Source organism: Alnus glutinosa, chromosome 13 (assembly GCF_958979055.1).
Source record: "Alnus glutinosa chromosome 13, dhAlnGlut1.1, whole genome shotgun sequence".
Classification (NCBI taxonomy): domain Eukaryota; kingdom Viridiplantae; phylum Streptophyta; class Magnoliopsida; order Fagales; family Betulaceae; genus Alnus; species Alnus glutinosa.
The window spans coordinates 20,096,683-20,110,882 of record NC_084898.1 but is presented as its reverse complement, the minus strand read 5'-3'; the positions used below and the strand labels follow the sequence as shown (position 1 = coordinate 20,110,882).

At 40.2% G+C, this 14,200-nt stretch overlaps 1 protein-coding gene across 1 annotated transcript; it reads right to left on the bottom strand.

Moving 5' to 3' along the window:
• Nucleotides 1–906: 906 nt before the first annotated feature.
• Nucleotides 907–13,023, bottom strand: LOC133854302 (ATP-dependent Clp protease proteolytic subunit 4, chloroplastic). The gene is made up of 2 exons (XM_062290432.1): nucleotides 12,501–13,023; nucleotides 907–1,535 (listed from the first exon to the last, which is right to left on the bottom strand). Exons 1-2 carry the CDS (start codon nucleotides 12,941–12,943, stop codon nucleotides 1,052–1,054), a joined length of 927 nt encoding a protein of 308 aa, XP_062146416.1. The 5' UTR covers nucleotides 12,944–13,023; the 3' UTR covers nucleotides 907–1,051.
• Nucleotides 13,024–14,200: the final 1,177 nt, after the last annotated feature.

The following is a 14,200-nucleotide window of genomic DNA, read 5'->3' as shown; positions in this document are numbered from 1 at the left end:
TGACTCTTAATAGATGATCTTATTGTAATTATTCTTGATAAAATATCTTACGTTTCCACTATGTAGTATTTTCTTTTTAAGGAGTAGAGATCCTTGAGTCTTATTCCTTATGGAATATGATTGGAAGGTGAACTGTGAAATTAATAACTAGTTAATTAATTTTCCGGGGTGTTACACTTTGCCTCTTTTTTCAAGGTGTTGTATTTAGGTAGAGTGAGACGAGAAAGTGAAGATAAGCTTTGGTGGGTCCCCTACAAAAGAGGTTTTGTTTGTTGTTAGATCCTTCTACAGTATATTGGTTCTCAAGGATGACTTATGTTTCACTTGGAAGAGTGTTTGGCGGACTAAGGTGTCATTTGAAGGCGGCTTTTTTTGCTTGGTTGGCAACCCTAGAAAAGATCCTTCCCATGGATAATGAGGAAACGACAATCATTGTGGTTGATACGTGTTATATTTGTAAAATAAATGGAGAGTCCATGGAATATCTTCTTCCCCATTGTGAGGTGGTTGGTTCCTTATGAGATGTCTTCTTCAATTGATTTAGGTTGTCTAGGGTTATGCCTAGACTGGTAATCGACTTATATGCGTGTTAGTGGACTTTCAAGAGTGCTCAGAATGCTACTGTGTAACATATGGTGCCTTGATGCTTCTTGTGGTGTCTACTGAAATAAAGGAATGATAGAAGTTTCGAAAATTGTGAGAAGACTTTGAAAGAGTTTCGATAAGTATTTACAGTTCCACACAATCCTTGTAAATATTAAGTCTGTCTACCCATCACATTGCCCTTGCCCAGTTTACCGTTAGAAGGCCAAAAAAGGGGGGCTGGAAAGTAGCCAAACATGACATGCAACCAAAACAACCCTAATAATAAGTTCTTTCTAAAACTTTCTTCAACAGTCAAAGAGCTAAAGCAAATAACTCCAAAAATTTTAAATCTAACAAGACTTCGTCACTACAATTGCAGAATCTCTTAATTGTAAGTTACCTCAGCTTAAAGTTGTAGACAAATTAATAGCACAAAGGAATAATAGTAAGAATATTACACCCAAAGCTAGTATATCTCATCATCTGGAACATCAGGTGTCAAGAATTTCCTTGGATCTTTACTGATTTCCTCATAACTCAGTCTTGCTTTCACCTTTTCAGGCACAGGAGCTAGAGGAATAATGCTATCTCTATCAATTACTCCATCAATTATTCCATATTCAACTGCTTCTATAGGGGACATGTAACGATCCCTATCGATATCTTTCTGGACTTGTTCGAATGAGCGACCGGTGGATCCTGAAATTATTCTTGTGACATTATTCTTATTATGCATCACTTCTCGGGCTTGAATTTCCACATCTAGTGCTTGGCCGCTAGCACCTCCGAGAGGTTGATGAATCATGATCCGTGTATTGGGCATTGCCAGCCGCTTCCCTTTAGTGCCACCACCAAGGATTATGGAAGCTGTTGATGCTGATATGCCAAGTGCAACTGTGGAAACATCAGCCCTCACGAGCTGTACAACATCATAGATGGCCATCGTAGCACTGACACAGATAATAAGAGCAAAAATAACAAATGAGCAAATAGAAAGGGTGAAGTAGGGTAACTAAGAAACCAAATAATATACTAAGAAAGCTAATAATATAACAAACGAGATGACACTAAATGTGCAAATTCCATTAAGGAAACTATCACCATGTTTTTTTTTTTTTTTAAAAAAAAATAATAATTTATTTATAAGTAAAGTATATTTCAAAAAGCGCAGAGGGGCGCAACCCATAATACACAAGATGTATACATGATACCCCTAATTCAAAGAGAAAAGAGACCACATATCTAGAAAATTAGAATAAAAACACTTAGATATAGATTGTATCTTCACTCTCCACATAAACAAGGTTTGTATCACCAACTTTTTCAAATTAATCAAATCAGTCTCACAATCTTCAAAACTGCGTGCATTCCGTTCCATTCATATACACTACATCAAACACAACGGAGCCATTCACCAAATAAGCATCAACGTTCGGTTGCCCTTTTGCCCCCTCCAACTCCACATCTCTTTCACTGATCGCGGCATTACTCACACAACACCAAACAGCTGCAAGAACGTACTCCACAATTCTGTAGCAACCATACAATGCAGGAACAAATGATCAATGGACTTTTCAAAAGTCTTACACATATAGCACCAGTCCATCACAATAATATTCCTCTTTCGAAATTGTCCGAAGTTAGAATTTTCCCTAAAGTCGCCGTCCACACAAAGAAAACCACTCTAAGGGGAACCTTAACTTTCAAAATACTTTTCCATGGAAAAGAAGACTGTATAGGAATAGATAAAAACTAATAGTAAGACTTTACTTCAAATGATTTTCTACGCGCAGGAATCCAACAAATTTTATGCTCTCCTTCACACCCTACTTTAAGAGAATATAACATTTCAAAAAATCTAGTAACCACTTTCACCTCCCAGTCATGTACATGTCGAGTAAACAAAATATTCCACAGAATTGTGCCATTTTGTCTCTGCAGATTCTCCGCCACCCATGCATCCTTGCCACATGCAATAAGAAACAGCTCTGGAAAAAAAGTCTTCGAAGATAACTCCCCACACCACACATCATGCAAAAAAAAAGACTTTATAACCATCCCCGACCTCATATATCACATGAGCTGCAAAAGCATTCCATCCTCTCCTAAGAGCACTAGCAGCAGATGCCCAACCATTTTCCCTAAATTTAGGGAACAAAACTACTTTTTACTTCCCTATAAAAAACCATCTCACAATAGATTCCCTTAACTTTCCATATATCAATTAAATACTCTTTTTTACTCTTTTTTATTTTTTATTTTTTTTTTCTCTTTCCTACTTTTATTTTTTTATTCATTTTTTTGTTTTCCTTTTCTTGATTCCAGAAGCAGCCACTTGTTTTGTTCTATAATGGAGCCGCCAGAGAATAAGAGAACACCGTTGGATTCGGCGGAGGAGGTAACCCAGAGAGGTTGCAGAGATGCAAGCAAGGCAAAATGTCTAGGCGATCCACCCTTTCTCGAGTTGGAGCGTTTTGCGGAGCGTTAAGAAATGAAACCCATCCCCTATTTCACTGAGAGCACCAGAGAGTGAGATGAGAGAACGAGAGAGAAATGACGTGGAGAGAGATCGAGGCGAGAATGAGGTAACCCAGAGAGAGATCGATGGAGACAAAGAGAGAATGGGATTTCTGTGTGAAAAAAGAGAATTGATGTGAGGAGGTGAGGCGACGGTGCTTGAACTAGTGAGGAGGAGAGATGCTTGAACGAAGAAGAAGAGGAGGAGGAGATAGGGATTGCGATTTGCGTGTATTGAGAGACGTGAGAGAGAGAACGAATTTTTAGGATAATAATAATCCATTGGGTAGCTACAGTGCTACCCAATACATAGGGAATTACTGTAGCTACCCAAGGCCCTCATGTATATTTAGGGTATCTGCTGTGAGAGCTATTTTGTGGTTTTTTCTGAAATTTTTCCTATATATAGGGAAGGGAACCATTATAGGGTAACTGCTATTAGTGTTCTAACACATTTCCATACTCCTACTCCAAAAGAACCCCCAACCTCCTTAGAGCACCAACCACCCCTCATACTCCCATATTTAATAGCTACCACCTTTCTCCAAAGAGCATCCTTTTCCAAAGCAAACCTCCATAGCCATTTGCCCATCAAAGCTCTATTAAACCGAATCATATTTCTCACTCCTAACCCCCCCGAAACTTTCGATGTACAAATCGTAGACCAATTAACCAAATGAAATTTAAACTGATCTCCAATACCACTCTAAAGGAAATCCCTCTAAAGTTTTTCTAAACAATTAGCCACTCCCATTGGAATAGGGAAGAGAGACAAAAAAAATATGTAGGTAAACTCAAAAGAGTACTATTCATCAAAGTTAACCTCCCACCCTTTGATAAATACAATCTCTTCCACCCTGCTAATCTATTTTCCATCCTCTCAATAATGCTATTCCAAATATTAGAATTTTTATACTTAGTACCAAAGGGAAGACCCAAATACTTTATAGGAAGCGAAGCCACACCGCACCCAAGAATAATGGCCAATTCCTCCACATCCCCTACATCACCTACAGGAACAATCTCAGATTTAGACATTGATTTTCAATCCTGAAACCGCTTCAAAACATAGCAACAAACATCTCAGATCTCGGAATTGTTCGACATTAGGATCGCAGAAAATCAAGGTATCATCAGCAAATAATAAATGAAAAACAATCATAGCCTACGAATATCTTAAGCCCACAGAGAACCCAAAGAGACGCCCACTTTCAACCATAGCATACGGCTTAAAGCTTCCATCACCAACACAAACAGTAACAAAGACAAAGGGTCTCCTTGTCGTAGACCTCGTGAACTACTAAAAAACCCTGAAGGCTACCCATTGATAATGATAGAAAAAGATACATCCACTTTTCAAAAAATGGTTAAACAAATCAAACACTTTACAAAAACTAAAATATAAAACACTTTTCAAAATATAAAACGCAATTTTTAGAAAACTTCCCGCGCCTTATTGGAATTTTTTAGAAAACACGTACTTATTTTTTCAAGTGTGGAAGCTAACTTATTTTAATAAAAAAAAAAGTGTTGAATGCACGGCCACCCATATGGCATACAATGGTGCCTCCATTACAAAATTTGTCCCCCAATCTGCACTCTCAAATTTTCAATCCCCATATTCACAACATCTGGAAAGATTGTTTCCAGATGAGGCCTGTATATAGACAAATTTGATGCAGCAGCCATAATGCAGTTCAGCCATGTAATAGCTGCTGCATAAAATTAGGTTAGAGAGTCTCTTCTAAATACGAAGGATGCAGGACCCTGAAGGTCCAAGAACCCGACACCATTTCCTTATGCTTCTATCTTAACATATACTAGAGTATGTATTTAAGTATTTAGTTTCTTCTTAACTGCTCGATCTCCCCCCCCCCCCCCCCCCCCAACTACCCCTTCCGTTCCTCTCCCAAAATCCTCAGAGAGGCTTAGCTTGTCCATATATACAGTACCCATTAGACATGAACAAGCCATCTCATTCAACTTTTCTAATCCTGTCAAGTATTTGTGTTTGAATGGCGACAGGAGGGTTGACAAAAATGGCTGAATACTCTCCCACTATTATATAATAAGGATGAAATCTCCACTATTATCCTCTCCCAACCCCAGTTTATTCAGGTCCAATACGTTGCTGTAACCCTGCAGATATTTCTCTTTCTAACCATACTTCTATAGCTTTAAAACAATTGGCCCTACCTCAAATCCAGTATTCTATTTTTTTTTTTAAAAAAAAACAGCATGTTACACGTACTCAGGTTTGTTTGGCAGGAGAGATTTATAGGGTTTTGAGATAGCCAGGACTAGAATTTGTGGTGGAAAAGACTGAAAAATATTAGGGGATTTTGGGTTCAAACAGGGTAAGGCAGGAGATACGGTTTGGAGTGAAACAAGAAAGAGAACTCAAGTTTTTGCATGGCTGTTCTGGGCTATCAACAGTAAATCGGGAACTGTAGCAGCATGGATTTTGTAGGGTTGGAAGCTAATAAAAGGTGGGCTGCGCCACGGTTTTTATCCTATGAATCTTAGGGTTTTAAGGGTGAGAAATCAATGTTTGGTTGCAACAGTTTCAAGGTGCTGGAAATTAAAAAATATAACCGAGAAATCAAATATGGTTTACCTTCGCATCACACCTACGAATTGGATTGCATCACACAAACTTAACAGCATATAGCTAAAAATCGCATACACCTTGTTCTCCTTTTAATTGAAAGTTTACATCAATAATTGTATAAAATTAAACCTAACCCTCATAAAACTTGGAATCTATGGTAACAATATTTAGAAAAGTTAGTCTGGGCAATACAGCCTTCTCTTGAAACATCAACTAGGGAATGAATCTCATATTTCTCCCTTAACCCCAATAGCATATTGCTGAACATTCACAAAACTTGTTCTCCTTTGAATTGAAAGTGTTACATCAACGATCAATATTTATAGAAAACCAAACCTAATCCTAGAGAACTTAGACTCCATTGGCTTTGACTGCTAAACCCAAGTTATTAAAACCCATAAATGAAACCCTTATGAGATCCATGGCCACAAGTACAATCCATATCTAGAAATTCTAAAATAAATAAATAAGATTGACTCCTTAAATGAAATAAACCAAATTAAAATTAAAACACCTTCCTGTCTGCATTTTGAGCTAGAGCTCATTGGTATTCAAGAATACATGCAATTTACATACACAAAGTAATGCAATTATAGACATAAGTAATAACTATGCTTGAGGAGTTCTAGACACCGAGTTATAAATCACAAGCTTGCACACTCACTATAATCACTTACCTTCAGAAAGTTACCAGAGAAAAAAATGACCAATTTATACTTGGGATGCATTTCCCCGACCCAATTCACATTGTGTCTAACTATGTCAACAAGTCATGATGGCAACCGATGGCTGTCAAACACTCTAATAACAATTAGATATATTTTTAAAATGTACCAATCCCAAACTTTGTACATACAGGCTCTAGAATCCAAGTTCATATAACATCATAGCATGAAGTGTGGTCCTCTTGTGAATGTGTGTGAACATAGAGCTAACAAATTATATTCTATCTACTGGGGAAGAGAGGAAATTAAAAATAGTGCCTTCACTTATTAATACTTGACTCTATATGAAACCAAGATATCATATCACCTATCAACGATATTATGATCTGAATTTCCAAAAATAGAACATATTATCCATACATATTTTATAAGAAACAGAGTGAGAACTATCAATTACATGACTCTTTATTTCATGTTGTCATCCCTTCAATGAGGCGTGTAAAGGGTTTAGGATCTTCTATCCTGCATCTCCCTAAATGAAGAGAATACTAGCATTTAAAAATTAACAGAGAGAGATCCTAGTGAGACAGAAATAGAGAAGAAAGGACTACCTAAAATCAAAAAACATCTACACGGAATTGCTCTTATTTTTCCATCTAATTTCCAGTTCATTTGATATCATTGAGAAAAGAAGTCTCTAATATGTTCAATATTTTCTCAAAATAAAACAAACACTACGTAACAAAAAAGAAGAAGAGATTTTCCATTTAACTTCTATGGTGTTTGATTTTCCGTTTCCATTGGGGATGAGGTTGATAAATCAATTTCTACTCAAATCAAAACACATTGAGAAGGAAGGGTAAAGTTAGATCTGGATGTGAGATAGGTACTTTAATTGATAAAGAGCTGAAGGATCTGAAGCAAATGTTGAAGCTCCTCTTTTCTTTTTCTTGTTTCTTTTTTTGGTCTCTCAATTGCTTCTTTCTGCTTCTTGGCAGAGTTATACTTTTTTTTTTATAAGTAATCGGCAAATAAATATCATTAAAAGCATTAAGGCGCCCCCAAGTACATGTGAAGTATTAAGATGAAGCACCTAACTAGAATGAGCAAAAAGAACAAGGAAATGACCATAACTAATTATTAAGGAGAAACATAAGTAGCTGTCTAAATATACAAAGTTTTGAAGAAAAATGACTCAATCTCCTCCTAAGTTCTTTTTTTTTATAGATAAGCAAGCACATTTTATAAAAAGCGAAAGGCGCCCCTAAAGTACACTAGAAGTATACACAAGGACACCAAACAAAAGAAAGAAAAAAAAAGAACAATGAAGCAAGAACTAAAAAAACCCAAGACCCACAAAACAGCCCAAGCAAACAAAGAACAACCCAAAGAAACAAAAACTCACAACTACACTACTTCCTTGTGCCTTTGCCATGGCTGGACCCCTCATAATTAATTTAACACTTTAAGTTATTCAGTTGGCCTTTCAACTTGGATGCGGAAGAAGGGGGAGAGGGACCCACGACATCCCATCCATAGCCTAGGTGAAAGCCAAGCACCCGACAGAAACATAGCAACAGCTGCATCGTCCCCCTCCTTCTGAGCCTGGGGAAAGACTTCAACACCCTCCCACAGGTAATCTTCTCCCTCCTCAGCCCAGACAATACCTTCCTCTTCATCTGAGTCAGTCCCAAAATTCCAATCAATATGACTCAGAGACGCCGTAGCTTCATGATGAATGACCTTAGATGCAGACGCCATAGAAACAGGAGTCGGGGCACTATCTACTAACAACGCTGAAACAGAGGCTAAAGGCTGAGAAGCTAGCGAGAGGCACCCATCGAAAACATCTGACCTCATCGGGACAGATGAGGACCCAAAAAACTCCATCAACATCGGAGAAGCAGAGGACGAATCTTGGGTAGCATCCACCATCAACTCCAAAGCAAACCCGCCACAAAGACTATCCTTACCCGAAGAAGCCGCAAGCACCTGAAGAAGAGCCTCCGTCGGAGGAGAAGAGGTGATCCCAACAAACGACGGAGAACATAGGCTTAAAGCTTTGAATACCTTAAGCTTGCGTAGGTCTAAAAACAGAGGCTTAGACAAGGTCAAGGACAGAGTAGCCGCTAACGTTGCCTGTGTAGCAAGGTAGTCTCCCGCCGAAGCCCATCCTGCCAAACAAAAGCAGACAAGAAAAGAGGTTGCGCAAAAAACACTGGAGTGACTGCTGGAGAGGCAAGCACAACTTCCTTCTGAGTGGTCCCCGAAGAGGAATCCAACTTTGACAAAACCTCGAGAACAAGTTCATAAGAGAACTCCGACGAAGAACCCATCCCTGATACAACCTCAACAGTTGAAGAAGGCCCAGTGACATCAAGCTCAAACATCGATGGAGAAGAACCCAGCACCTCCAACGACATACATGGATCAACACCCAGAACAGGCCCATACCTGACATCAACTCTCGCAGAAGGAAGAAAGTCACCGACACCAACTTGAGATGTCGAAGAACACCCACTGTGACAGGAATCTTCAGATGTGGTCACCGGAGAATCAGGTGCCTTTGCCTTTGGTTCTAAATCTGGGCAACTCGGAACCCCGTGACCTGCATCCACATTCGAGGAAGAGCAACCTAAACGAGAACCAGGTTTCGTCTTTTTTAGGGCGCACCAGAAGATGGGTTTGCTCTTGGGCTTGCTCAAAGGCCTCCTCTTAAAATGCCCAAAGCCCAAAGACTTAAGAAACTTCCAAGGCCCAAATCCCTTAATAGCTTCCAGAAGTTCCATTAGGGCCTGTCCAAAACCAAGACCTGACTCATCCACATCCAAGAAGAGCCAGCGTCTCCTTCACGCATGCCTGTGTAGACAACCCTTTCCCTGCACACATGGGACAAATCAAAGACGGTCCTTTCCCTGCACACCATCAGACGAAAAAGCCCAACAGTCTAGCACTATCCGCGTGTTCTTCTCCTAGTGGATTCCCCTGCCTTGACGACAAAAACATCATCGTCGCAGCTGGGTATGATTCCTTAGAAAGGTATGTCACTCCTCCAAAGTCCTCAAAACATGTCATTCCTTTCCCTACGTAAATATCATAAAAGGGACGTAGGCACCATTTTCCACACATCAGCACTCTGCATGCTCTCAGTAGTCCACCAACAAGCATATAGGTTGACTACATGTCTAGGCATAACCCAAAACAATCCCAAACGACTGAAAAATGCAATCCATATGGAATAAGCCACGTCACAATGAAGAAGAAGATGATCCACAAACTCCTCATTCCTCTTACACATGCAACATCTGTCCACCACAATAACGTGCCGCTTCCTGAGGTTATCTATGGTAAAAATCTTATCTAGAGCCACCGACCAAGCGAAAAAGATCTCCCTCAAGGGAGCCTTAGTCCGCCAAACACTCTTCCAATGGAAGTGATAACCTTCACTGCATACCAAGGAACAATAGAAGGATCTAACCTTAAACAACCCTCTTTTGGAGGGGACCCACCACACTTATCTTCAGTACCTCATCTTACTATAGCTGAATACAACACCTTAAAGAATGAGACAAAAACATCCACCTCCTAATCATGACCCGCTCTAGCAAAGCTTACGTTCCACTTATTGGAACCACCAAAAAAACTCCAAGTGCGCTGCGACAAAGGCATCATTTGCGTAGGTAATACCAAATAAGTCTAAAAAGGCTTCCTTAAGGGCCACATCCTCACACCACTAATCATGCCAGAATCTAATCTTTGAGCTATCTTCCACCTCAAATCTGATGTGATACAAAAAATTCCTCCAACCCCTCTTAATATCCTTCCATAACCCCACTCTAAATGCACCAAAAGGCTCAATAGAACACCACCAACCCCACAAACTACCAAATTTAGAGTCCCTCGCCACTCTCCACCAAGCCTCTCTCTCATGCACATAGCATCAAAGACATTTACCTAAAAGAGCACGTTTGAACATCCGCAAGTTCCGAATTCCCAACCCTCTCTCCGAGTGCGGTGAACAAACCTTGGACCGGCTAACTAGGTGATATTTGAACTCTTCGCCTGGTCCATAAGAAATCATGTTAGAGCTTCTCCATACGGCTTGCAACACTCGCAGGGAGAGGAAAGAGGGACATGAAATACATAGGCAAACTGGAACGTGTGCTCTTAATAAGGGTAACCCTGCCACCCTTGGGCAAGTACGTCATTTTCCAACTAGCCAATTGTCACTCTATCTTTTCAATAACTCCTCCCCCAAATATGTTTAGCCTTGTAGGAGGCCCCCAAAGGTAGGCCGAGATACTTCACAGGCAAAGAGGAGACCCCACAACCTAGAGTATCAACCAACCCTTCCACATGATCAACATTTTCCACAAGAACCAATTCTGACTTATCCAAGTCGACCTTCAAGCCCGAAGCAACTTCAAAGCAAAGGAATAAGCAACACAGATGACAAAGATGATCTGCATTAACATGACAGAAAATCAAAGTATCATCAACAAAAAGAAGGTGAGAGCAAACAAACCCATCAGCATTACCCACAGAAACCAAACAACAACCCGCCGCTCACACAACAGAAATCATTCTACCAACGCCTCCATCACAACTCACAAGGATAAACAACAAACAGGACAAAGGGTCCCCTTGTTTCAAGCTTCAGGAACTACTAAAAAACCTAATGGAATACCATTCACCGAAACCAAGAAACGCGCCAAAGAAATGCAATGAGCTATCCAAGCGCACCATTGCCCCCAAAACACACACATCTTCAGCATATACAACAAAAATTCTCAATTAACATGATCATAAGCTTTTTCTAGATCCATTTTGCAAATAACACCCGAGTCACCAGACCTTAATCTACTATCAAGGCATTCATTGCCAATAAGAACAAGATCAAGGATTTGCCTACCTCTTATGAAAGCATTATGAGAATTAGAGATAATCTTCTCCAACACCATCTTAAGCATTTTTACTAGAATCTTATCAATAAATTTGTAAATGCCCCCCACAAGACTAATCGGGGGAAAATCCTTGAGGTCAACAGCCTCTGGAGTCTTCGGATTGAGGATGATAAACATAGCATTAAGGCTCCTCTTAGACTTGCCTCTAGCATGGAAGTCATGAAAAACCTTCATGATATCCTCTTTAAAAAAACCCAGCAATGTTGGAAGAACGCCATAGAGAAATCACCAGTGCCCGATGCCTTGTCACCATTCATAGCTTTCACTACCCTCCTCACCTCCTCTTCCTCAAAATCTCTCTCCAACCAATTAGCCTCGACCTCCTCAACAGAAGCAAAGGAAAGGTCATCCATCAATGGCCTCCAACTAAACTATTCGGTGTATAACTTCTGATAAAACTAGACAATGTGCTCGCTAATCTCCACCCTGTTGGTAGAAATAGTACCATCAATCAACAAGGAGTCAATGGAAATTTTCCTTCTGTTGGAATTAGCCATAATGTGAAAAAACTCAGTACACTTATCACCCTCCCTTAGCCACAACACCCTAGATTTATGCCTCCAACTCGCCTCCTCCATGAGAGAAACCTTGCTATACACTTCATTCAATTCTCTTCATGTCTATTTTTATTTTCATTTTTGTGTACTGCAGATGCATCTATTATCTGACGAAAAAATAATAGACAATTTCATCACCAAAATGAATGCATAATATTTCAATAATCTGGTACTTTTTTCCTGTTTTAACACCGAAGAAAGTAAGAATGCGAAGCTGGCTAATGGAGTCAGGCGGGTTCGTTGGGTCAAGGTGGGCCTTAAGTTCAAAACTCACCCACAATGAGAGAGACCTCAGCAAAATTATAAAGACAATGTGTTGTTGCAAAATCAGTTGGTAGTTAACTAGCTACGAAGAAAAAGACATGGTCAAGATCGATCAAAGGCCAATTTAAATAGTAAAACTTCAACCACTACAATTAACAAGAAAAAAAAAAGAAAAAAGAAAAAAGAAAAAAAGAACAAAAGAAAAGGAACCATCTTTAGCTCATAGAAAGCCCTTGTTAATTCCCCCACCAACCTATTTAGCTACTCCAACTAGGCGAACTACTCAATTTTCTCGGCAAACAAACACAAAAATGACAGAAGAAAATATATTGTTCACCTCAAAGCCCCGCCAGGGGAATTGATAAAAAGACGGATATCCTTAGTGTGGTCCTGAGCGTCCAAGAGCAGCAACTGACTGATAATAGTATCGGCCACGAAGTCATCTATCTGGCTCCCCAAGAACACAATCCTCTCCCTGAGCAAAAGCCCCATGGCATCGGCCTCGGCGCCTCTCGTGGCGGTCGCGGGGGCCTGCGAAGACACGCCTGAAGGTTGGAAAGTGACATGGGGCTGCTCTCGCTGCCGGGTTTCGAAGGCCAGGCCGAGGGCTAGGGATTTGGGAGCGGCAGTGTGGAGGGAGTTGTGAATGAAGGCTCTGGGGGTGGAGGATTTTGGGGGGTTGAATGAGGAGAAATGGTGGGAGGGTTTGGAGCGGGAGAGGAAGTGAGGGCATAATAGGGAGGTAGATGAAGAAGAGGATGAGACTGACAGCAAATCCATGGCCTTCTCTGAGAGAGACGAGAGTGAAACGCCGAGAGTGGGAGAGGAGCTGAGGTGTGTTTAGGGGAATACACTTAATAGTAGTTCCGAAACGACTTAAAATTACCAATTTTGTTTGGTATATTTTTTGTGAAGTATGGTTATTCCTTTCGTGTAGATGAACCCACAAAAAAAAAAAAAAAAAAAAAAAAAAAAAAAAAAAAAAAAAAGGGTAATTTTAAGATTATTTAGCATTTTCGCAACTTTTTTCTTAACGTCGCACGCTCAGTTTACCCTTAGATCAATCTTAATTAAAAAGAAAAAGAAAAAATTTAAAGGTGGATTGAGCACAACAAGTCAGTTAAGAATGCTAAATCGTGTTCCCCACCCCCACCCCCCCTTTTTTATGAAAATATACGTTCATTCAAACTATCATGCAATTTGTAATGTTTCTACAAACTTTCAATTGATGCAATGTCAGTGGTAACTTTGTGAAGGGTAGGAGGCTAAAAGAAAGAATGGTAAACTATAAGAATACATTAGACTTTGGGTTTCCGTCTTCCTTTATAGGACTACCATCAATAAGGTAAGTAGGCTAGTCCCAAAAGGTATTGGAGCCTTGGAGGTCCAGAGTCTTATATGAGAGGTGATGAATTATTACGAAGACCTTTCCTTTTGGGTTTCCCTCACCAATCCCCTTAGTTATAGGACTGATCTTTCCTCCCATGATTCTAGATCCAAAATAGGCAAGATAATCAAACGGAATGGTGTTTTTCCTTATATAGCCAAATTCTCATATATGTACTTAGGAACTGTTAATTGGCTGACCCTCGGATAAAGCCCTTTGGTTAGCGAGGTTGGAGGTCCCCCTAGATATCCGAGGGCGTACGTTCCTTGGGTGATTAGCCGTCAATAGGGGGATCATCCGTTCATCAAGCTCTTAGGAGGCCACCGACTTTCGAGGGTCAGATGGTTTCGCAGTCCCTTGGGGGGAGGGTGCAATTTGTCAATTAAATTTTTGCCCTCAGTGAATCTCAAGCTAATGTGATGCTTGGCCTGCCCTGCGGGTCAACAAGCCCCTAATTATTGGCCCAAGGGTAAAAAGGCCTCGATAGGCCCCCAAGGTCGAGTGATATTTCTCACCACTAGTTGCCCCCAATTATTAGCTCAATTAGCTTTGCTAACTGAGTGGGGAATTTTATTTAGCAAAATGGAATTTGCCATGCAGCTTGTAGAAGTACCTTATGTTTGCCTGGTTGTTGCCCTTGTGACGAGATT